The 26,631-nt window shown below is 40.2% G+C and overlaps 1 protein-coding gene across 3 annotated transcripts in view; it reads right to left on the bottom strand.

The window, feature by feature from the left end:
- Positions 1-26,631, bottom strand: part of LDAH (lipid droplet associated hydrolase) — a 128,231-nt gene that overhangs the window by 25,356 nt on the left and 76,244 nt on the right. For all 3 annotated transcript variants that reach the window (XM_065631273.1, XM_065631272.1, XM_065631274.1), the window contains one exon: positions 16,255-16,495. In XM_065631273.1, the coding sequence (XP_065487345.1) occupies positions 16,255-16,495 (241 nt within the window). The remainder of the gene's footprint in view (positions 1-16,254; positions 16,496-26,631) is intronic.

Below are 26,631 nucleotides of genomic sequence, written 5' to 3'. Positions count from 1 at the left end.
AATGAAGAATACACCAAAACCAGAAACAAGGGCCAGCCTGTAAGTACCCGAAGTCAAAATGTGTCTCTGTGAGAAAATTTTACTTATTGAACTTCAAATCTTTCTCTAAACTGGCTTAGTGAAGCCAGCGCAAAAGACTTGGAGGACACAATTCTGTGCACACATACACTTCTGCGTATGATCTGCTGCCTCTTTGCTTTTAACAGGAATGCTTGAATTGATAACGTTAAACACTTGAAGGATCAGAACTGTCCTGTAGTTTGAAATAGGTATCATAGTATCATAGAATGTTCGAGTTAGAAGGCACCCACAAGGATCATCAAGTCCAACTCATGTATGTCTTCCATCAATCCCTAGCTGATATTTGGGTCAAATGAAATAAGCTGATTTGTTGTAAAATGAAGGTGTATGCAGTGTTTGCATGAGCTTTATGAAAAGTTGTGCAGTTGATACAGTTTTCTACTGAGAGCAAACCAGTTCTACTTGCTTGCTGAAGGAGGAATTAAGCAGTGATAAATCAAGAAAACATTCAGCATCCAAAGAACTCCACCACAGCACAGCTGTGATGAGACGTGTAAACGAGATGAACACCAAATACATTGGTTCCTGTGGTAACTTCAATATTCAGACCTCAAAATGATAAAGGAGTTCTCATGGACATGAATGTGAGCACTGCAGAACTCCTGTCAGAGACCCACACGATGACTTGAGAGCACTTTACTTGGCATGGAAGGTTTGCAACATCAAGGCTGGAGATGAATCCTAAATCCCGGCTTGCAGAGATTTGTCTCAAGAAGCCTTCTCTGTCCACTGAGGACACATCGACTGTAGTCCTCTCCCAAAAAGACTTTGGAAGAAAGGAACAACATTTATTCTTTTCTCATCCCGTATGGCAGAAGCCCAGTACCTCTGCGCTCTCAGTTCTCATCTAGGAAACATGCTCCTAAAGATTTGGTCTTGAATCAGCCTAGGATTTCTGGGAAAGGAATGTTTAGAAGCTCCTTAACTTTTCCTGTCAACGTACTTTTGCTTATTCAACTTGTTTATCTGGTCAAACAGCCTAAAGTAAATTTTAGCTGTTTTTTTTTTTTTTTCCCTTAATTTTTGTTGTCTAGTTCCATTCCTTCAAATCTGTACTTACGCATATGGTGGACTGATACATTATGAGTTGGCCTGGGTCAGTGGGATAATCCAAAGCAATGAAAGAGAAGCATATAACATGAATCTTTGCAGTATCGTGGCCTCTGTAAATATTCCTTCATGTGGGTTTTTCACATAGCAACTAGGAAAGGAAAAGCACTTCTCAAAGAAAAAAAAAACAACTGGCCAATGTACCTGGTGACAGCAGTAGAACTCCAAAGCATTTTTATTACATTTTATTCCATCTCAAGCTGCTGAAACCCCTTGTAATTTATAACCAGGTCATCAGAGTTTAATAATAAAAAAAATCTATTGTTAATTATATAATTATCATAAACAATAAAGCCTTAGAGCTTAAAAGTGAAATCAAAGTTTTAACAGACAAAGACCATGTTTATCATGCTTTTAACACGTAAATGGCTTCTTAAATATCCTAACTTTTTATATGCAGGTCTTTTATATACCCAGATTACCCTGAAAACAGAAGCCCTTCATTTATTCCCAGGTCAGACTTATGAAATTAACTGCCAACTTAGTTTCTCCCCATGATCCTGCCAATGACCTTTCTCCTGCCCTGGTAGGATCATTCCCTCTCCATGGATTAAAGGTGATTAAGGATCAGTGTCAGTTTAGTCTCACACATTTTCTAAGCAGAGACGACAAACTGTGCCAAAATGTGTTTGATTTATTTGTGGTGGTTTTGTGATGGAGGAACCCTGATTGGACTCAAATCAAGGATCCAGAAAAGAAAGGAGTGCTTTATATCATTGGTAGCTCTTTAACCTAAAGTGTCACAGCAAGGACTTAATATCTTTCAGCTAAATTATTAGTTTGCACAAACAATAATGACTGAAATCAATCAAGCTTTTCAGAGCTTAGGGTTATTTAACCACCAATTCAATTAGCCAGTTGTTAGATTAATACCTGTATCTATTGAGCTGAACTTCAAACACATTGATAAATCCACAACGCAGACAAGTAAATAACATATGCAATAGAAGATTTCCTGATTTTGAAGAAAGACATGTCTCGCAGAGTCATTATTACTTTCTACAGATTTTAGAACTATATTCTAAACCAGTATATTGTCAGTTGACTCTATGAATATCAACAGATCTCTGCTGGAACTTGGAAAGCTGTGCTCATTTCAGGAAAGAAACAAGATTCTACCTCGGGACAGATAAACTTTCTCTTTATACTTGATTCTTGAAGCAATACAGAAGTTTCCTGTACTTGAACTGAAATATGTGTTTTTCCTCAAGTCTTTAAACTTCTTGCTTTATTATCGAATATCCAAAGATCATTCGCGTGCTTATTTGCAAGAAAAAGATTAGATTAGGGCTAGATCAATTGTAAACTCACACTAGAAACTGATTATGTTGCCTGTGGAAATTCAAGATGAGTTGGATCTATGTCTGTATGAAAAGAAAGCTTAAAAAAAGGACTTACACATGGTGCACATATTCGTAAAATATAAAAGAGGGTTAAGTATTTCCAACTTAACACTGATAAACTTCGAGAGACATACATGACCGCGATTAATTTAAAAATCAACTCTGTGTTGTGGTGCCATGACCAGATCTCGTTCTGTGTGGTTTTGCTCTGTAGTCAGTATCTTAATTACATAAAAACAATATTGTATTCTCTGCTGGGCTAAGGAGATGAATTTACTGTGACAGAAAGAATAGACAGAACGAGATGCCATACTAATGAAACAACAGAGACAATAGGAAAGAAAAAAAAATCTTTGCAACTTCATTGGCTAATGAATCTCAGGAAATAATCATAATAGTTCCTTTTCCAACAAAAATGAGTGGTTGTGAAGATAGCCCAAATCTGGACACTTTAATGGATGCACACACACATTCTTTAATAGCTTGTTCATCAGACTAAAATAAACATAAGACTACAAAGGGTTACCCGAACTCACTTCATTTCCCTACTGCTGTTGGCTTCAGATTATGTTGACTCTATCAACAAGATTGTGGCTCTATGTGTAAATTTATTAAGTCCCACACATCAAAATATTGCTCTATTTTGTAAGTTAGTAGGAGTTATGCTCTGGAATGGGTACAGGGAGAAACATGAAGCCAAATTTTTACTTCAAGGTCCAGGCAGCACAATTTCAACAGCATTAACCTTGGAAGAACACACTATATGATTTTCCAGAGTGGACAAATCCAGAGGAAAAGGAGACCACAGCTCTACCTTCATCATGCTTCCCAAACGCAAATCTGGTGCCACTACCCACCACATTTTGACCAACCGATCCCCTGAGCAGATAAATACAGATTGTGGAGAGATTTCTTATGCTGTCTTACTAAGGCCACCATATACTAAGGCATTGTCTTTTTTCCACCAAGAAATGAAGAAACTATCTTTAGCTAGAACTGGAGGAGGTCTATAAGAAACCTGTGATCCTCTTGTGACTGTGGTGCAGGCTCTGGGTATTTTCTGTACTTTCAGAAAGTTTTCTGAGAGCCTGCAGCATGGCAAGTTTTTATCACCCCTCCTGGTCTCTCTCACCCCCCCGCTACTTCTGGCTCTCTCGATTCTCTTCCCTACCTACAGAGAATCTACGTCTTAAAGACTTTTTTTTTCTTCGTATGTATTCTATTAGCTTCATTTTTCCAGGTTGAATGTAATTTAGTTAATTCATGCATTTTTCAGTCAAATAACACTTTTCAGCTGGTCTCTGTCCTCCCTTGTGTTTGAGGCATTTAATAAAAGACTGCTCATCATGATTAAAAACCACAAATCTGAAGGGCAACCAAGCCCAGAAGAGATCCTTTCAGTTCTTCAAAAATCTTTTGCAACTCATTTGTAATATAAAGGAGCATTAACAGGTAGAAATATCAGAACCTGTAAAAGGAAATCTATTTTACAGCACATATGATACAGCACATAAGATACAGCCTATTACAGTAGGAACCTCTGAGGGCAAATAAATTAGCAACTGATAGCAAAGACACTGGAAGTCAACAGATATTTAGAACTCTCTTAACAAACTACAACTAAATTTAGAGCTACAGGCTATTACAAAAGCCTCAGGTCTTAAAGCTTTTACCCCTAAGAACAATTAATTGGAAGACTTTTCTACTGCAGAGTTTTTGTTCCTTTCTTGGAAGAATTTTGTTCTGACTATTGTTGTAAATGAGGGACTGGACAGGATGGATTTTGGATCTCATTTCCATACATTAGTTCCTATGTAACTTAATAGTGTACTTCAATTACTATAATAATAATTATTATTCATCCAATCTTGAACTAATTTTTGAGCAATATTTGTCACCATCTCTAAGAAAATATCCTGCTAGGTTAGTACCGTACTATCAGGGTCTCAAGCACTGAACATCAGTTCTGCTTAATTCAGGTAAAAAACTGAAGAGTGGCTACAACTTGTTTAGTTAGTCCACATTTCTTACATAAAACTTTCCCCTTAAACTCATCCTCAAGCATTCTTTACTAAATCTTTCAACGTTAATCCCCTTTTCATGGTTAAGGAAGCTGAAGCCCCCATGACATTGGTCTGACTGTTCGTGCTCCAACCTCTGTACACCAGTGCATACCTGCAAATATTCTTTCGAGGAAATATAGGTTTTTCAATAACCCTGTGAAAAATAAGCAAACTCATTACTCTGTCATTAGTTTCTCACTCTCTATGGTTTGTTTCCATACATCTTTCGTTCCCGCATTGATATTGGAGTTTCCCAGGACAGTTCTGATGCTCTGCCTTGCAAAACCATCATTTACCGTCACGTTTTTCGCAGAACGTATCTGTTATTTCACTATTTGCCATTTAACTGCTATTATTGCTGTTACTTCAGATTGTTGCTTGTGTTGGCTGAGGACCACAGTAGAGACTGGGGATGCATTTTATCAGGTACTGCACATAGAAAAGCCTGAAATGATGCTTTCTTCTGTCACACAAGGGACTCCCAGAGAACCTCCAGAAATTCTTTATCTCCTTCTCCCAGAAGGCTTCACTGATGCCTCCCTTAGTAAATCTGCCTGAAATCTGCCTGGCAGAAGGATAATTTCACAATAATTTGGTGTTACAAAATGCTTGAGAAATATTTTAAAATATGCAAAACACTGGAAAATTTTAATTCCCATTCCTGGCCTCTGTAAAACATAGAAATAAATGACAATTTGATGGTAATTGTAGCAAAAGGGAAGAGTGCTAATTGATTGCCTGGTTGGATAATTTTGTAACAAAGGATTAGTTATAGTGTGTGGGAGTGCTAAAGGTCCCAGTCAGGGGTTGGCTTCAGTGTGTCAGAGGCTATTCAAACTATCAGAAAAAAACATAATTTCTGCTCCACAGATTTTACCGTCTATTTCTATATCCGTGACTGTTCAATATCGAGTTGCAGATATGCGTGAAGAGTTTTGCTCATCCTTCTGAGGGACTACAAGCAGAGAGTAGAGGCAGGAAGCAATTTGACTTCAACAGGACAATTACTTCCAAAGACTACCCTGTTTCCCTGAAAATAAGATATGGTCTTATATTAATTTTTGCTCCACAAATTATTACTTTTTTACATGTACAGCTGCCTGGACACTATTTAATTTTTTTTTTTTTTTTTAATGAACTGTAACTATGGCTTATTTTTGGAGTAGGGCTTATATTTTGAGCATCCTGAAAAATCATGCTGGGGCTTATTTTTGGGGTAAATCTTATCTTCAGGGAACCAGGGCACTATTTTCACGTGCAACACAGCTCACCTGTGCTTTGACATGCTGTAATATGACTCTTTCAAAACTCTAAAGCAAAATTGCTTAATTGCAAAGTGATGAATCAATTCTAGGTTGGATTCACATGCTAAATTGAAATGCCCTGCAAAGAGTAGGTCGAACTTTTGAAAACAGGTTTTCCTCAGGGAATGTACTACTATCTGGTCAGATTTTTTTTCCTGGCAAGTTGCCCTGCTTGTTGTAGGGTTCCTCAGGAGTTTAACACCAGCTTCCTTTCCAGTTTATCCTTTGCTCTGTAGGAAGCAATCTCTGTCACTCCTCAGAAAGAGTCAGAAAACAGTTCTAAAAACTAATAATACCAAACAGCAGTGTAATTTCCTCCGGGGAAAACATATTTTCTACCGGTAATTATTGCCAACAGCAATCTTGGAAATATCGTATAACTTATTGTTTCAAACATCAAACAGGAGGAACTCCTCAGTATCAAGGATGACTAACGCGGGAACATGTGCTTCCACACAGGCACACACACATTAGATAAAATGTTGATGTTTAGAGGTTTACAAGATATAAACATTGACTTTGGGTTCTGCTTAAGTTTACACTTGAATTTAGAATGAAAACATACCGATTAATATATAACCATGATGGTCACAAATAAACAGAAATATCTGCAATTGTTATGACAGACTTCTCCAATCTGCCTGGTATTAAAGTTGCAGGAAGATCAGAACTATACAAGAAAGTCAGTCGGTGGGGCTTGAGAAAGTATAGTCGAGGCTGAAGGCAAAAATAAAAAGTTATTCGACAATTATACCCAGCTGTTTTACAAACAATAGATGCTTTGTTGAGGAGTGTGAAAAACACTCATTTACTTTGTGTGAGGAACCATAGGCAGGTGAAGTGAGGTGTGTGATGGAAACTGAAATGTCTATGGACTTAATCCTGCCCTAAGTTATTTTGGAACAACTCCCATCACCTTCAAAGGACAGAACTATCCCTTAGCTGGAGAAATTAATCTCCAATTTAAGCTCTCACAAACCCTAGCAGATAGCTGTGATGATGAGATTTCTGCTAGGGTCCAGATTTTTAGTTGTGGAAGGCATCTGCCCTCCTTCTTGGAGGTACAAGATGCTGGAAAGCAGCTCCGTGGAGAGGGATCTGGGGGTTCTGGTAGACGGCAAGTTGAACATGAGCCAACAGTGTCCCTGGCGGCCAAGAGGGACCCGTGTCCTGGTGCATCCAGCACAGCACGGCCAGCCGGGCAGGGACGGGATTGTCCGCTCTGCTCTGCACTGGGGCGGCCTCACCCGGAGCGCTGTGTGCAGGGCTGGGCACCACAGGATAAATAATATATAAAGATACTGGAGAGTGTCCAGAAGAGGGCCATGAAGTTGGTGAAGGGTTTGGAGGGGAAGCCGTATGAGGAGCGGATGAAGTCACTTGGTTTGTTCAGCCTGGAGAAGAGGAGACTGAGGGGAGACTGAGGGGAGACCTCATCATGGTCTACAGCTTCCTCACAAGGGGAGGAGAAGGGGCAGGAGCTGAAGTCTTTGCTTTAGTGACCAACGACAGAGCCTGAGGGAATGTCAGGAAGATGTGCCAGGGGAGGTTTAGGTTGGACATGAGGAAAAGGTTCTTCCCCCAGAGGGTGCTGGACACTGGAACAGGCTCCCCAGGGAGGTGTCCCGGCCCCAACCTGACAGTGTTCAAGAAGAGACTGGACAACGTCCTCAGACACACGGTGTGAACTGTGGGGTTGTCCTGTGCAGGGACAGGAGTTGGACTCGATCCTTGTGGGTCCTTCCAACTCAGGACATTCTATGATTCTATGATTCTACCCTGCAGTGGAGCACAGAAGGGGCTGGTGCAGGTTGCACTCAGTCCCTCTGGGAGCAGCAAGGACACACAGTGTCTGCAGCAATTTAGCATCTCTGCAGTGTGGTTCCTGCCTGAGCTCTACCGGAATTCATATGCTCTTCTAGAGAAGAGCTGATGCACGTGAGCGGCCATACGGAGGTCAGTTTAAGTGCTTTTCTGGATTAGAACCTGATGCTGACTCTTTCTTGAGGAACCCTGACGAAATTCAGCAACTGGACTACCCCTCCTTTGAATGAGGTAAATTCCTTTCAGGTGGAGTGCCTTTGATTGGTATGAAAGGTGAGCATCACACCACCCTTCATTAAACATAAACCACTGTTTCTAAAGCTAATTTTAAATACATCTGACCATTGCACTAACCAGCAAGCAATCTCCTGCACCACTGCGTTTGCTCGAGATAACACCAGCACTTCTTCCACAGATCCATGAAAACTCCGTAGGCATTTTCTTCTTCTCAATATCGTCATGTTAAAGAATTAGGCAAGGGAGATGGTGAGTGCTGCTGGACATTTTCACGACAAGAAGTAGCCACCGAGCTGGCTGCAATATTGTTTTAGATGACTGTAGGAATTACATCCAGACTGGTGTCCCCTTAGGGCACATCGAATGACAGCTATTGCATAGCTAGCAGCTTTGTAAATGTCGTTTTTCAAAAAAAATCCTTATTCTGAGACACGAATGCCTATAGTTTACTCATGGGTATGGATTTGGTGTGTGTTTAAGTGCTTTGCTGTGACTGCATGATGAAGGAGTTCAATGAACCAAATTAAATTCCCAACCAGTAAACACAAGAGCCACAAGCTCTGCTTCACATATTCCTTGGGGGAGTTCGGACAGACACCTGAGACAAAAGAAATGAGCCTCCTGCAGAAGGGAATCCTTCCTCTGCATCCAGGGTGCTCTGTATTGGGCCTAGGAAAAATAAAGTGCCAATTTGCAGACGACTATCTGGCACTGGCTAATACGAAACAACTATAGCTGCTAGCACTTAACTGGCGTACACTTATTTTCAACATCCTTTCTGCTTTGTTGATGTTACTCCTTCCTTTTTCATGCCATTCACAACACATCATTAGACTTGCTGCAAATTTGTGGGAGTAAATCGTATCCCTGGGGATGAAACCCCACCAGGGGTGAATAAACAATCTCCCGTTGCCCAACCAAATCCCAACTGTGCCTCACATTTCATGGAAATGATCAGCAGTTCCACTATCAAAACATTCACACCTTACAAGTAATATTTATGATGGGAGTTTTTTGTGTTGGGTTTTCCCCCCAAAGAAGAAAAAGAGGAATAATTAACAGAAATAAACCCAATGAGAAATTTCCGCGTTATTACTATTATTTTCACAAGCCTTCCACAGGAAAGTAAAAGTTTTTGCAAGTAATAAAAGTCCTTGTTAAACATCTTTCTTTCATTTGGAAATGGGGTAAATTATGAAGCAGATTGACTTTAAAAAATAAATAGGACTATAAATACATAAAAGTTGTTGCCTTCCGCCAGTAATTTAATATGAGCATCCTACTCTGAAATAAGGAAAAGTTTAGTTCACTCACAAAAAGAATAAAGCAGATGTGAGGTTTTTCCGTCAGCTTAAGTGCTGCCTTGGTACAGTGAGTTGTCCAACTACATAAAACAAACATTTTAGTCAGGCATCACACAGGAAAGTAAACAGTAGCAGAGGAAACATGAAAATATTAAAGACTGTTATTCTTTGGCCCCTTTTCCTGCGAAGCAGGTGATAAAATATTACTGTGTTTCCACAGGTAAGGAAACACGCTCTTAAACACTTTGCAGAAATACATATTACGATCATCACTTAAAATGTCAGCAGCGGGTAGGAGTCAACAGTGACAGGCCAGAGGAGCCGGCCGAGAAACCTGCAGGAGCAGAGGGTTCAGCCCGGCGGGTCAGGCTGCTGGGCCACCTAACGCAGCCTCTGACCCCCGGCAATATCTGGCAGTAGCGAACTCAGATACGGGCAAAAAACATCTTGTATAAGACAGCCATAGAGTTACCCGGTTTCAGTAAAGATGACTTCTCTTGAAGCCTAATTAGGTGGATGGTAGTGAGAGGGAGGGAGATGGGAAATTATCTGCTACATCATTTTGACCTCTTTCTGCCCCACTGAGTAGCAAAGAATGCACACAGGAATCACAGAATCATAGATTCATTTTGGGTGGAAGACACCCTTAGGATCATCAAGTCCAACCATAACCCAACTCTGGCACTAAACCATGTCCCTAAGAGCCTCATCTACATGTCTTTTAAACCCCTCCGGGGATGGTGACTCCACCACTTCCCTGGGCAGCCTGTTCCAATGCCTGACAACCCTTTCCATGAAGAATTTTTTCCTAATATCCAATCTGAACCTTCCCTGGTGCTACTTGAGGCCATTTCCTCTCATCCTATCCCTTGGGAGAAGAGACCAACCCCCTCCATGCTCAACCTCCTTTCAGGCAGTTGCAGACAGCGATCAGGTCTCCCCTCAGCCTCCTGTTCTCCAGGCTGAACAGCCCCAGCTCCCTCAGCCGCTCCTCATAAGGGAGGTGACCCGTCGAGCTTCATTCTTCCTGCCCACCTGTGATATACTACACTACACTGTCCAGATTTAACATTATTTAGTTTATGTAGATGTAATTTATGTACCATGTCAGTCATTTCTGTTCTCCATGAAATTTTGTCTAGCTATACACTATGTTTGAAATTCTATATTTATTTAAATATAAAAGCAGAAAAATATCCTTGAAACGATTTCTGCATTATAGCCAGAAAACATCTAAATCTTACATTTATCAGAAGAAACAAAGCAAGCACTTTTTACTGCCAGAGCTTTCATTTCAGTCAGCCTGGGAAATCGACTTGAAAATTTGCTGGTCTGTGTTCAAAGATCTCCACCATTGCCTATTGGCGAGGTGGGTGGGAAAGTTTTTATTCTCCTGCGCACGATGAAAAATGTAGGTGTGAGATTGCAAGGTGCTACCAAAATCCTTCGTGGTATCAGTTTCTGCCACAGAATCATAGAATGGTTTGGGTTGGAAGGGACCTTCAAAGCTCATCCAGTCCAACCCCTGCCATGAGCAGGGACATCTTCACCAGCTCAGGTTGCTCAGAGCCCCGTCCAGCCTGGCCTGGGATGTCTCCAGGGATGGGGCATCCACCACCTCTCTGGGAAACCTGGGCCAGTGTTTCACCACCCTCAGTGTAAAAAATTTCTTCCTCATGTCTAAACTGAATCTCCCCTCCTTTAGTTTAAAACCATCACCCCTTGTCCTTATCACAACAGGCCCTGCTAAAAAGTCTGCCCCTCATCTCTATTTTAAAATGCATGGCACACATGGCAGCCTGTCCAGCTAGTGTGGTTTGTGGAAGCTGCACATATATATATTTTAGAAGGTTATATATATGTATATATATTTTTTTATACGGTTAAACTAATGGTTAAGCAGGTTCCGTAGATTAACTCTTGCCCTGGGATGTAGATCTATGTACAGTTCTGCTGCTGACCAGCTATGTGATGCTGTGCAACAGCCCCTTGCTTGCCTTGAATGCCAAGTTCTTTTGTGAATGTGCTACTACAGCGTTTGAAATAATAAGAACTAGATGAGAATAAAATGGGCAATGCCCCCCAGGCCTTACATGCCTCAATGGAGAGTTTTAGTTCCATACAACAAAATGAAAAGAGCTCTGCCTTCCATGCTGAATTTAGAGATGCTCATCATATCTTCTGTTACTTTTAGGAGTTTTTAATTTCAGTGCAAGAAAAGAGCACAGTTTTAACTTAAAAACAAGCAAAGAAAAATAAAATAAATTTTAGCTATGCGGTTATATAGCTTTTTTAAAAATACTCTTTAGGGGCAAAACGCTCTTATTTCACCAATTCAGGTGAAATCATTTATGAAGTGCTTACCTGATACATTAAACACTCTTTTTTAACTCTGAAAAATAAGAGCAGAACAGGTGGAGGGGCCATTGAATGCCAAGAATACAACAGCACACACTGTCCTTACCCAAGTATTTCAGTTAGATGGGTATTTCTACATTTCACTCCTCAAAAAAAAAAAGAACTCTCCCAAAATTTCCTATCTTACTTGTCAGGAGATGGAAGTGAGATGTAAAATGAATTTTCAAAGACAGCAGGAAACAAACAACAGGATTCACTAGAAACCAGCTGTAAATTCAACAGAGCCAAAGCATGGGATATCTGACTGTCCTGGCAGCAAAGGTAAAGGCTGTATGGACAATGCAGATCACATTGTTTTTGATGTCTACAGCAAAACGAACAGCCGGTAGATACAGAATGTATCTCCTCTGATTTTTGTTATCTAGTAGAGCATGTCCTTTTGTGGTCAGTAAAGACAAACAGTCATCTGCAGGGAGTGATTCGCCTGTCGTGCTTTAGATGCCAACTGTTCAGACAGTATGATGTCTGCAGTGGGCAGATGAAGACCACCCATAATGTCATATTTAAAATCTCGCTGATTAAGAAGAGAGAATTGGAATAGAAACAGATCTCAAGACATGACAACTCCCAAGGTTGGGATAATTCAAACCCAGAAGGCAACTTTCCAGTTGACTCCCTGGAGATAAAATTTTTAAATAACTTAGTCAATGTAAAAGCTTGCATTCCATTTTCATAGCAACCGGAAGCCTACGTTTCACTGGCTTTTGATATGAATTTATCTCCCAGATGCTATTTGACAGTTCTGCACATTTTATCCCACAAGAAAGCTTTTTACACTATGGCACTTCAGGGATGTAATTTTGCCATCCTGTATGGCCAACAGAGAGAAGTAGCTTCCTGTACAGTCCTGTGGGCATAAGACTGGAACGCCTGGAACTGCCTTAGCCCTTTTTTCTCTGTAAAATGAGGAAATGTAGATGCTCCACGTGAAATGTGAATGTCTCCATGCTTGGAACAAGATAAAATTTGAATCCAAGTTTAATCTTAGTTGTCTTCTTATAACATTTCCTGGACACTTCACATAACCTAGAAATCTACTGTCTCCAGCCTGCATTCGTGGGTCAGCATAAACCCATCTGAAACCCTCGTTTCAGGTTTCTGAGTCCCCTCCTGCCCAACCAGCCTAAACTGCACAAAGCAGACCCTCTCCTGCCCCTGATCGCCCTGCTCCCCAAATAGGTTAAACAAACAGGGAGATTCCTCCAGGGAAGTCACAGGTTCAAGATCACAAAGGACTCACCGAGTTTGGGCCAGTTGGAGGTTTTTCTTGCTATTGTGCTTATCTGTATCTTCACTGTCATCCAGACGTTAACCTCTGACCTGCCAGCCCGCCTCTCGAAAAAGCCTTGCGGTGTTTACCCATTGTGTAATGTCTGTGCTTTTGTGGAAATTTTACAGAAACAAATGGAGGAAGTTTGCCAGTCAAATGGCTGGACAATAAATCCTGTCCCGTGTAGATAGAATAGTTTACTGTCACTGCGAGTCTGCTACTGGCATCTGTCACCGAAGAAATGTTTACAAATTTCAACGTGCTGGAGTGCCAAAGTATTCCAGCATTGCAGGACTGTACAAGATTTGTAGAACAACCACCACTGTGCTAGATAGGGGTATCCTTGTTTTGCTAGCCTGAATAAACAGAGTGACAATGTTTCAGATAACTCAAGGTCACTAATGTCCAATTTTTCTGTCTACTAATCTCCTAGGTTCATGAATACAAGTACCCAAATGCTAGTTTGTCCACTGCAATGCTTTTTCTGCCATACAATATCTTAGCTAGAAGTTTAACTCAGGTAGGCAAACTGCCTTCAGATCCCTTTGCTTTTTTCTAATAAGTCCTTTATTATTTATGCCTTCCCTTTATTATCTATGTCTTCCCATCCTTCCTTACAATCCATTTTCTTTACAGTCCCTGCTGTCTCTCCTCTTGCTGCTCTCTGTCCTTTGGGACAGCCATTATGTTATGTTACCCTTCTGCACAGTGTCATCGCAATGCCTTCTGCTGTGTGCCTTCTACGTACCATCAGCTACAAAGTTAGGACAATGGAAAGATGAGCTTGGATAAGAAGCAGAAGCAAACCTAACTTGCAACAGTGGGATAGATAGGTAATAAAATTCTTCCTTCACTGACTCTTTCAACCAAGAGCCTGATTCTGCTGCCACTGAATGGAGCTTTTCATTCTTGATGTCAATGGGAGCAGCACCCGGCCTTACATTGCTGCTATAATTAAGTTTTCGAATCTCATTTCCTTTCAGAGGAGAGAAAACATTGTTGTGACTAAGCTTTGGATGTGGTAACAAATCCCTGGCAGGTTGGTTTGTTTTAACGGACGTATTAGTTTTAAGGAAACTTTTACCATCTTTTCTGCCCTTAATCACGGCTTTTATTACAATTACAGTAATGCAACACATGTACATGCCAAAGGCAATATGTGTATTTTTAATGAGTTGACATGCAACCTTCATGAAAAGGAGAAACAATTTCATTTGCTGCATGGTTCTGAACCATATCTAGCAGTTTATTAAGGGACAAGGAATCAATCAGAAAAGCATTTACTGCAAACCAGGGGCTTCGGTAACTCAGAAGACAGTCTCAGTAGTTGTGCTAGGTTTAGTAAATTTTTGCTGAATGGTAACATTTTCTATTGTCCGCAAACAATACAAGAGAGGTTAACAAACAGTATCCGGAAATTATTAATCCACACATGTGGTCCTGAGTCACTGGGCTGTAAAACATCACCAGTTTCCAAAGAATAAACCAAAGGGGAATTCTGCTTGAGAGAGATGTTATCACAAGTGCAAAGGAACTAGTTGCATCAATAAGGCCTATTTATGCAAGTTTTACAAGACATTGGCTCACAGGGGTTTTCATTCTGGTATAATTAATTCAGTCAACAAATTGAACATAGACAGAGATCACATCCTATGAATAAAGAGCCTTCAGCCTGGTTTCTTGCCTCAATTTACCTTACAGCTTGGACACGGATCAGGCACTGGTGCACACAGAAAATTACAACAGACTGACATGCACACAGCAAATGGGCTCATCTACCTGGGGACTAACGAGCTCGGAGAGTCAGGATCCAGCAGCAGCACACGAAATCCATCCTGTTCAATTATTCCTGCCGCTGCTGTGGTCTGGGCCAAACAGCACTCACAAACAATGGCTGGCCACGTGTTTTTTGGAGGTTAATGCAGGCCAAGGACCATTTCCAATACAACCCTGGATGTGGATAACCTGTTTTGAGACGTAAAAGTTTATCTGTGGGGACCAGAGAAGGATTCCTGGCTTGTGGAGATGTGACCCCACAGACCTTCACATACCTTTCTCCAAAACTAAATTATCAAAGGAAGAAGCCCGAAAGCCTAGTGTATGTATGACTGCATGCTTGCTTTCTCCTTGGTCATCATAAAACTGACAGAAATTAATACAAACAGACCATATAACTCCTATCAGAGGTTTACATTATCAACCAGAAGCCTGATTTTGTCAGGCACAGGGTACTTCAGCGCAGCAAGCATCATTATGCCAGGTTTGTACAACATAAACGGGGCTCTCTAGGTTTGGAAGTGAGAACACTCACCGCCCATCTGTTTTTGGTCTCTATCCTGTCCCAGAGCGAGCCCGCAGTACAGACCAACACATCCACAGAGATCCACCAAAGCTATAGGACCTTGCTGCAACCACAGTTATTCTGGCACATCTGTTTGGATGATTAGTAGGTAAAATTTAACTGATAGAAGACAGAGCACAACTGGAAATGTAGGAATGTGTTTTTACAACTATTAATGCAATCAAAACTTCCTTCTTGCTATTATTACTGTGTTAGCACGTCAGTTCTATTCCAAATTGTTTTCAACTGCTAACTTACCAAAATACCTGGAGTATAGCACAATCCACGTTCTGGTTGTCATTCTAAACCTAACATAATTTATCTGAAATTACTCCCTTTCTTAAAGCTGTTTCTCTTGCTAGAATGGGCAAAATATGCGTACAATAAGCACTGGAGGAACGTCAATCTTCTTTCTTCATATGCCACAAAAAGCACTGAAATTCTTCAGTGCATAAAGTAACTTTTATGTGTCTTTGTAGGCTGAAGGCTCTTTTCTGAATTTACCAATATTCCCATTCAGATGACAAAATCTATAGAGCTGGTTAAATCATAGCTTTAAAAAACAGATGCAAAAAACCCTTTGTGAAACATGTTCTGATTTATTTTCACCATCCAATATGAACGAAATGCAAAAAGTAAGTAGACACAAGTAACATAAACTAGATTGTAAACCAGTGTTTTAATCACGTTATTGTTAGTAGTATAGGTCAGTTTTCTGTACATATTCTTCGGGGAAATATTTTACTTGCTGTTTTCCCCTTAAGACACTTTTTTTTCCTAAATTGACTAATTTGAGATTTTCCTGTACCCACAGTCTTAATTTGAGAAAAGATTAGACCTGTTCTTCAAAATGCATTCATGCTTCAGTATCAAACTTTTGCCCATAAAACTACATGGACATTTACCGAATGTGAACAATAGAACAGTTGGTAACAAAAGGAAAAAAAAAAGGTGCTCACCAATGCAGTCCAGGCTGAAGAGATTCACAGAGGTTGTTATGGAAGATTCATCACAGGTCTTCATTCCTCGCAGAGCAAACCGCACCAGGGAGGCTTTGACTCCCTCTGGCAGAAAGGACAGCAGGTAGACGGGCATGTACAGCACGTAACGAAGTTTGCAGAGCAAGGGGGTCATGAGCTTTCCTTGAGGGGACTGAGCCATCCGCTCGATCGTCGGAAAGAGCAGCACAGAGCGCAGAACCTGTCGGGCCACGAGAAAATGACTGTCAGCAAAGTCCTACAGCACATCGCAGCCCGGGAGACTTAATTTTTAAACATCTCCACTTGAAACGAAGTTGAGTTTCCAGGCACGCTGCACCTCAAAAACACAGCCGGGCTTTGCGGGGTGGTCGGGTTAAATTTTTTTAAAAGATGAAGCAAAGAAGAACGTGGTTGTGAAATGCTCAGTTGTATTGGTTTTGAACCAAGTGCCCAGGAGGGTGAGCACAGCCCCTTGCTCCAGGACAGGGACCCCAGCAGAGGGCAGCAGGCAGGAACCCTCAGCTCAGTCCAGGCAGATTTTCGATGTCAGCAAGAGTACGCTGCTTTTTATGGCATTTGGTGAACTATTCTTTCTAAGTAAATCAAACCCCCCCCCCAAAAAAAAAAAGTCAGCCCCTGTGACAGTAACGTTACAGTTTGACAACACATGGAGTTTTAAATTTTCAGTTCAATATAGGTAAATGTGTTCAGAACAACAGTCTAAGCATGCATCCCCTTCAGTGGCATGTGTACAGTGGTGCGCAATATTGCTTTTTATATGTTAGAAGGAAACAAACATATTATAGAGCTGGTAATTATGTTATGATAACACAGAATGTTTCAAAAAGATGGACCCAATTTATTATTACACTGCTTTGAAACTGGGTCCACCTTTTTGAAACACCCTGTAGAATACACTGTAACCTTAAAAAAGAATGAAAAAATTAACTAAAAACCCACCCATACTAACCAAAAGTGAATTAATATACGTACTCTCAATTATATTCCAATGTTAAGATCAAACAAATATTCTAAAACGATACCTGCTGTTTTTTTCTGGAAGTAAAAACATACTATAAGAATTCATACAGGAAAAACTGTGAAAGACACACAACTACGGCACCTGACAGAAGTATCAAAAAAGTAAAGTAAGAGAGATTGTGGATGTTGCATTTGAATACAAATAGGTATAAATTGCTGTGCTTTGTTCGTCACTCAGTGTAAATAAAATCGATGTAATTATATATGTCTGCTTACTGCACATACCGCTCTAAGTATTGCACAAATGACATTAGCATTTCTGTAAAAAATATTAAAAAATAATTGGTTTTACTCTCAGATGAGACTCAGCTAATGTATGTCACTGCATCCGTGTGCAGAGCCCCTGGTCTCAGCAGCTCCAGTGGAAGGCAGGACACCCCACCAAGGGATGCTCACGAGGTCTGGGCATTGTAACACAGCAAACAGGAGAAATTTAGGAAATATCAATAACTTGCCATACTGTACTTTCTGCAGTATTTAAAAAACAGACTTTGAAAGTGCTATTTATATCAAATACAGAACTATTTTAAGAAATGCTTCAACTTTGCAGCTGATACTACTTTGGTTTTAGACAAAGGAAAATACATTCTCAGGGAAATCAATCCTGGGCCTCTTTTTATTAAAGGCAACCAGCAGCTGAAGTACAGGAATGCGAGACTTGTACTAAATTATATGGTAGTTTCGTGATATTTCAGTGAGGAGCTGAACTCAAACTGTTGTGATCTAAAGCAGATTTGACCTGCGTTCCCAGGCACACATTAATCCTGTGACATTACAGTTTATAGATACAGGATTAGTTGCTTGGAGTGCTGCACTAACCGCTGGGGGAAGTTGCTAAACCTTGGAGGAAAGAGGACAAACCAAGAAAGTTGTTCCAATCTCCCATGCATTCCTGCATTTTTTAATGGCACACAAATTAAAAAAGATAGTGGTAACATGAAGGGCAATTATATTTAATTTTTTTCCCTTTTTAAACTTTTGCAGACAATAACATAGAAATGTAGAATTCATATTTTTCAAACACTTATCAGCTATTTCTTAGTTTACTGCTAGGTTCCCAAGACGGGACTTTGAAATGTGCATTTGACTGCAGAATTGCTTAAAGGTGTAGTTCAACATCTTTGAAATACAATTGCAGGTACAAGTGATTTAACATATTTTATTATAATCACACACATGTTCTTTAAAGTATGTCATATTTGTGTCTTGAAATAAGCGAAGTGGAAATACACAGGTAAAATGAAGGAAATGAATGAGACTGAAATGCTCAATGTCAGTTAATACACTTTTTACTTTTCAAATGCTAGGATCTTATCTATTAATATATGCAATTTACACTAGCTGAAAACAAGTAGATGGCACAGAATTATATTGGAGTTATAACTTTCAGAATTATTATAAGAGTAGTCATTCTGAAGATGAAAGGACATCAACTACCATAAACACCAGGTACTGTTGCACCTATTGAATGCCACAGTATATACCATTAAGTAATGTGTAAAGGTTGATGACACCTTTATTTAGGGAAACCCTTCTCATACTTAATGATAGAAGTTTCCTGTGGTAACAATCAGTCAAAATACAAACAATATTACACATAATGAGAGAGAGAAATTCAGATTTACCTCGTTTAAATTACCCCCACTTCAAAGTCCAGTTGTTTTGATTGGTTAAGTACAGGGCAAATCTGGGGGCTGGGTAACTAGAGACACTAGGCACAGAGACCTGAGCAAATCTGGGGATTTCTGGAAGTTGGCCAGTGAATGTACTGAAGACAAACACACCTCATGCCCACAAATTGCTGAGAGCCGTGGTTGTATCACCTACCCTTGCTGTGCTTTGGTCAACCTGATAAAAATAGTACACGTATTCTTACATTATACTAGAATTGTTGTGACAATAAACAGTATTTGTAAAACTGTCATTTAATTTATTTAACAGTTACTAATTTAATATAATATTAAACTGCAAGATTTCAACATTCAGGATGACGCACACATTAAAGTTCAATGTGTAAGGCATAGATATCTCTTTGGGTTAGTCACCAGGCAGCTGCTTCTACTTTCATCATCAATTTTTAACTCATTAGATTACTTACGACTCAAGACCTGAATGGTTCAAGGGACTGTAAACTACCTACATAAAGAACATATACGTTCCTGTACATCTGGGCTTTCTATTCAGCTTTTAATCTACCTAAAACAAGATGACAACGTGACAGCTGAGTACCTTCGAGTCTTCACTACACAATGGTTATATCGGCATGCTTTTGGATTTACAGAAACAGTTGCAAGTTTTTTTTGCTTGAATTAAAATCAGAACAGAGTACAAAAAGACAAACAAGATTACAACAAATTGTTGTTTATCACTGCACAATTTAATAGCCTCAACTACACCAGCAAAGGACTTTTGAAAATGTTTAAGTGGTTTCTTTATCAATACACTGAAAATATGTAAATCAGATCAAGCAAAAAAAACCCCACAACTAATATTTTTCATTAATGGCTTCTACCAAAGGTGTTCAAAGACATTTGTCAGCTATGATTTGAAGTTTGAGTGGGTAAAACTACTTGTTACAAGGACTGGTAAACGACAGTACTGAGGGTGTAACATCACACCTAAAAACTGGATGCCGCGTACAAGCAGTATTCAAAAAAGTGACTTGATTTTCACAGCTGTTAACTCCTGTGGTGCCAACGAGAGGAGCTCAATACTTTCGAAATCAGGCAGTTTTGATTATGCACCAGAAATGCTGGTTACACTCTCCCGTGACCACAGACATCAGCCAAGGGCCCAGAGAGGCCTGTCACACGAAGCTGCTGGTTCTTTATACAGAGTGACATTTTGCTCCGAGAAACAAAACGGGAAAGAAAAGCCATCAGGATGTGAAAAGGCAGATGCTGACTGACAGAAAGGAGTAGGAACCATTTTAAAGATTTGTTTCAGAAGAGACCTCAAGTAGGTGAATTCATTAATTACAGCTAGGCTGTGTCAGTCCCGCACCTTGGCTCGCAGGCACGGTCGGATCTCTGTACCATAGTCATAAAACAACAAGACTCTGACCTAGTTAAGAAAATATCCCTCCTATACCACCAGAAAGCAAACATCCTCAGAAATAACCTGCTGGTTCACTCCACTTTAATGGCAGAAGCAATAGTCGCTGGAGGTTCACACTGACTCTTGAGTGGGGAAGGTTTTGGGAAGTATTCACTCCTGCTGAATGACGTGTTCTTAATCACCAGGGGTGTAAAAAAGGTTAATATAATAGCCACGAACAAAAAGAATCACACGGAATCACAGAATGGTTGGGGTTGGAAGGGACCTCTGGAGATCATCCAGTCCAACCCACCTGCTAAGGCAGGTTCACCAGAGCAGATCACACAGGAATGTGTCCAGGTGGGTTTGAATGTCTCCAGAGAAGGAGACTCCACAGCCTCTCTGGGCAGCCTGTTCCAGGGCTCTGGCACCTCAAAGGAGAGAAGTTTCTCCTCATATTCAGATGGAACCTCCTGAGCCTCAGTCTGTGCCCGTTGCCCCTCATCCTGTCATTGGGCACCACTGAAAGGAGTCTGGTCCATCCTCTTGACACCCACCCTTGAGATGTTTATAAACATTGATGAGATGCCCTCACAATCTTCTCTTCTCCAGGCTGAACAGACTCAGATCTCTCAGTTTCTCCTCATAAGATGCTCCAGAGCCCTCATCATCTTTGTAGCCCATCGCTGGACCCCCTCCAGTAATTCCTTGTTCTACTTAAACTGGGGAGCCCAGAACTGGACCCAGTACTCCAGACGTGGCCTCACCAGGGCAGAGTAGAGGGGGAGAAGAACCTCCCTCGCCCTGCTGGTCACAGTCTTCTTAATGCACCCCAAGATACCATTGGTCTTCTTGGCCACAAGGGCACATTGCTGGCTCATGGTCAAGCTGTTGTCAACCAGAACTCCCAGGTCCCTCTCCACAACGCTGCTTTCTAGCAGGTCAACCTCTAACCTGTACTGATGCATGGGGACATAAAGCTCAGATCCCGCACCTGTTCTGCAACGCAGAGCCCAGGAGGAGCCCCAGAGACCAGAAGCAGACGCAAGGAGGTGATCTTTTACATTTGATAACGGACCCATTGCAGTGACGGATGCTTGGTGAGGAGCATCCCAGCCCAGCTCCACAGCCACACGGTCCTGCTCTGCAGCAGCAGCATCACTATGTGCATGGCTTCAAATCACAGGCTGGAAAGCAAATGGGCGAGGAAGTTTTATTCAAAATTCCTTCAAAACCCTACAAAAAACAAAAGCTCTTTCTCTGTCAAAAGTAACACTTCTTTTAATATATACTAGTCCATCTCATAAATTAGTTTGTTATTCCCCTATTGTTTTGGCAGAGTAAAAGCTATTACCTGTCAGGCGAAAACTTGTAAATTTTTCAGAGATAACATAATGATGCACTTAATGGTAATCTACAGTCTACCCTTGACATGGAGTGCCACATTAATCACAATTTCTTTTACTCAGTATGCAGAAATCTGCAGGCAAAACAAGGAGAGTCAGGGAAGTATTCCCTGCTTTATTATCACAGCTGTGCCGAGCAGATTTCCAAGAAAACGCACAGGACAAACCAGTCAGAGTTGGCTTGGGCTTTCCTCTCACCAAAGATGGACTTTCTGGACTTGACCATTCACTTTGCTCAGTCATTAATTTATATATAAAAAATATGATGTCTACACTACATTATATAATGTATTCTACATTTTATACAAGATATAATTATATAATGTATAATTATATATAATGAAATAAAAAATTCAATTTTTAAAGTTTTTAATAATTTAATCTTCTGCTGCTCAAGATGCCATTTGGTTTGTTTTATCAGCAAGTTGTCTGTCACAGCAAAATATGAACAAAACCTCATCACTGCACGACAGCAAAAGAACTAAGTAATGAACACAAGTGACAAAATATTATTTCACTCCTGGTGTGAAATAAGAACATACTGTGTGTACTTTTTTCTATTTTATCTTATGGATCTCTTGTGATCCTAAATAAATGTTTGAGCATACTAAATGGGCAACAGAACAAATATTTCAAACACAGTTAATAGAAAATCTTACCACTGAAAATTTCAAAGTTCTTTATAAGAAATAAGTCCCACAGAGAAGTCTTATCATACTTGTTTTATGGATCAATAAATGTAAATTCAGGAAGTTACATGACTGCACATGACAATACACACTGTGAAAATAAAAAGACTTAAAACAACGGTATAGTAATTCACAATTCTCTGCTCTAACCAAAGCTTACTTTTCTGGGTAACCAAACTGTTTCTATAAAACAAAGTGGTAAAAAAAATGTAAATAACCAACATTTTGTAGAAAAGTTTGCATTTTTTTACCATGAACGTCATGGTGGCAGAGATTGTCAGTGGCTGCTTAGTCCAAGAAAGTCTGCTACCATCTTCTAAAGCCCCTTCTCAAAATGCTGCTGCCAGGCAGGGGCACACGCACCTGACTTCACGCTTTCAAAATAAATTTTCTACATTGCCTATTTATTAGTGCCCAAATTTTCACTTTGGCACCAGACTAATTTAATTTTTTCTGTTCCTTTCATTCCAGATTTGTCATTATATTACGTATAATCTATGAGACTAAGTGAAAGGAAGAAGGATTTTTTTTAAAAATTTTTCTAAGAAAATCTTTGTATGTGAGGAGTATAATTTGCTCCCCGAAGAGCTTAATTTGTTTTCCAAACAAAATCGTAGTTAGTGTATGCAGCTCTGTGAATGTGCAGTCAAAAGTCTAAATAACAGACTTAAATTTTCTCTGATGGGCTGAAGGAACTCTTGCTCCCTGGGAAAAGCAAACTTTTTGAGTGCCACTGACAGGATCATGGCAATGTCGGCCAGCTTGACTTTACTAAGGGGTATTTGAGTTTTCACAGTTTGAGACTGGATTGGATCAAGACTCCTGAACACAGGACCTCCTGGTAGAGTTTTCCCAGGCACACTGAGACTAAGATAAGGATGGAGTTGTTCAAGGAACCGACTCATGCAGGGCTGTGAAGGCACGTGGAGGACGTGCAGATCTTCACGGGCAGAATTTCTCTCACAGTATCTGAAGATGTTATGGTTCAGTTGAGCAGAACTACTTAATGCCATCTTTAAGCATGCAATGACCTCGCCAGCCTTTTTATGTAGGTGAGGACGCAGTAGCATAAACGCAACAAGATAACAGCATAGAGCAATGTCGTTAAAGATAAATATTATTTAAACAGGATATTTTTTTTTTGCTTTTATACAGACATATATGAATACAAGCAGTAGTACCCAGGATAAAAACTGTTAGCATATAAATGTCAATATAATGCTAAGGACTAAGCACAAAAGCATGCAAGCAGCCCATAAGATCCATTTACCAAATAAACTTTGGTTTGAGTTTTGCGTGACAACTTCTGTGTGGTTACCACACACACACACAATGCCCAGGTATATGCTTCTAATTCTTTGCTTAATAAATATAGCAAAACTTAGAGATCCCCATCCAGTACACTTGTTATGTGAATATTAAGGATGTCTTATACTAAGAGAGCGAATTCATGATTAAGCATGGTAAAGTAGGCTCATATGTGCAGAGCTGAGCTATGGCCAGAACAGGAGGACAGTTTTCTTTATGGTATCAGTACAGAAATAACCTAAGCTTTATCATATCAGAGGCACTGATTATTGACTATCCTACATTATTTTTTCCCCTTGCATGCCTTCTGTAAATAGAAAGAGGTGAAATTAGTAGAAGAATTTTTATCACTTATGCTCGTGGCTTCCAGTTTGCACCACAGTCTCCATACTGGTGAACTAAACAGGGCTATGACTTGGGCTCCAGGACCAAAAGTTTTTAGTATGTCCTCTGGCATGATTTGGGCCAAAACCAGCCAGCACATTCCCACACAGTGTCTGGGCAAAGGTGAGAAAATAGCGCAGACCAAGAACTATTCTTAGAAGCAGATGTGTGTGAAGCCATCATGTTTTGGGCTACAGGGAATGCCGAAGGCCTCGCTATTTGAATATAAGCTGTATAGTGTCTCTTGCTGTCAAGAGCCACAAGATGTGCCCTGATTTGTTTTACGCAGAAAAAATAATTTAAATACTAGTTTTAGTGTATCTACCTCAATCAGAAATATCTCAAACTGTTCAGAGAGGTTTAGTAATTGATTCTAAGTGAGATTCTAAACACACTGTATGCCATCTCTGGCAATTATATACAGATCCTCCCTTCTGTTCCAAGAGATCATTCATCGGATGCTCAACAAGGAAAAAACAACCAGTCACTAACACCGTATGTCTTTACATACGTGTTCATGACATCTGCTGAAATCATACCTTGAAATGGTGGGAAAATGAATGAGAATAAACTCTTGACCTTTTCAGAGTTCATTTTGGCTCCATTTCACCCAAGTTCACTACTGGCCATTAGCTGAGGTGCCTAAGTTAGGAGTTAAATCACCTAAGACTCCCAACAAGACATTGATCATGGACAAATACTCAGAAGATGTCAGATGAACTGAAACCACCTTCTAGTAGAGTCTTCTGCCTCTGTAATGACACGGAGGACCTAAGACTTCTAATTAGGACCTTCACCATATAGAACAAAATGAGACCCTTCCCTGGGAGAAGCAGAACATACTTCTCAAGAAGTAATTTTTGGGGGAGCAAATGCTACTATAAAGCAGTACTTGAGTAAGTGGTCTCTAAAAAGGCTCGTTCATAGCAGTGTATTATCTCCAGCACTGAAAACATTCTGTAAATATACTGGTGCCACTTAACACGGCAACATATAAAAACTGGAATTTAGTATTTACTTCTGTGAAAGCTGCAGATATGCAGTAATTGCAGTGTTATGGTCTTGAATGACATGGAGTTACTATAATAAAAACCACTTCATACAATATGTATAGTGCTTCTAAAGTGCACCCCAAGACAAAAAGTACAGGTCAGCACTATTCTCATCAGTCCATGATGTCCGCAATTGCATTGTGTTTCATCTTCATTTCTGTGCAGTCTCAATTCCAGGCTTCCTCTGCCACTGAAGCAGATTAGCTGTATCATGACCTTCACTGCCAAATACAGAAGAATCATATAATCATTTTGGCTGGAAAAGACTTTCAAGATCAAGTCCAACCGTTAACCTAGCACTGCCAAGTCCACCTCCAAACCATGTCCCTAAGAACCTCATCTTGTACAGTGCTTTCCTATTACTTTTTAGGCAAGCAAAGTCTGCATTTGCACCAAAGGACCTTGACACTGGTCTGCTTAGGAACCAGAAACATATTATGTATTGGGTCAATGTTTGCAGATCTGGTCTTCAAATTACAGACAGGCAGCAGCAGAAGGGAAGCTAGAGGTATTTCATAATGACTGTCACTACCTCTCTTTTGAAGTTAGACTGCAGTTTCCAATGAATGTAGTGCTTCAGTACATGCCAAAACAGCTTTCTGAGATCCAACCTGGGCATCTGCTTCACAGTGCTCAAGGCAGCTTTTGCAAGCAGAAGTACAGAGAAAACCAAACCAAAACAACCCCCAAAACAAACAAACAAAACCCCAGCAAACAAAAAAACAACCCCAAAATGGAAAGAAGAAGTATAATGAGATTGTGTTAAGTTTAATTTGGTACTTTTTCAGCTCACAGAAGCAACTCAGAAGCTGCTACTATCTTTAAATATGCCCAGGAAAAATAATCTAAAGCATGAACAAGTGGGAAAAAACCTGGCAAGTAGCAGAGCTGAAAGGACACATGGGAGATGGTGAACAGCAAATGATATGCAAGTTTGCAATATGAAATGGTGCTGAAAGCAAGCAAGAGAGAAGTTTTGCAAGCAAATGTTACCATATAGTGAGGAAACATCCCAAATGCCAAAGGAAGCTTTGTCTTCCTGGGAGACAATGCAGATTGCATTCCGTGCTGTACATGTTAAATTGAAAGATTTCAACCAAAAGCCACCCATAAATACAGCATAAAATTAATGAAGGGCTTGGATGATTACATTTCTGAATGTACAGAGAAGAATATGAATAGCTTGGCATAATGAAAGCAAAAGGGTAATGGGGTGGAGAACAATAATTCCACAATTTTTTAAGGGCTATAAATGCAAAGGATGCATTTAGGGTAGGACAAATTATATAAGTAGATGTGATAGAAAGAAATGAAAGAATTCAAATGCTAAAGCAGGTATCAGAAGTCTGTGCTGGCATTAAAGTTTACATTGCACTAAGCTGTAAGGTCCCAACTGCAGAACCGTTACCAATAGGAACGGTGCAAGAGAGAGAGAAAGCC

The sequence above is a fragment of the Caloenas nicobarica genome, chromosome 3 (assembly GCF_036013445.1).
Source record: "Caloenas nicobarica isolate bCalNic1 chromosome 3, bCalNic1.hap1, whole genome shotgun sequence".
In the NCBI taxonomy this organism is placed as follows: domain Eukaryota; kingdom Metazoa; phylum Chordata; class Aves; order Columbiformes; family Columbidae; genus Caloenas; species Caloenas nicobarica.
Note: the sequence above shows the minus strand (reverse complement) of the source record. Positions and strands in the feature narration are given on the sequence as shown.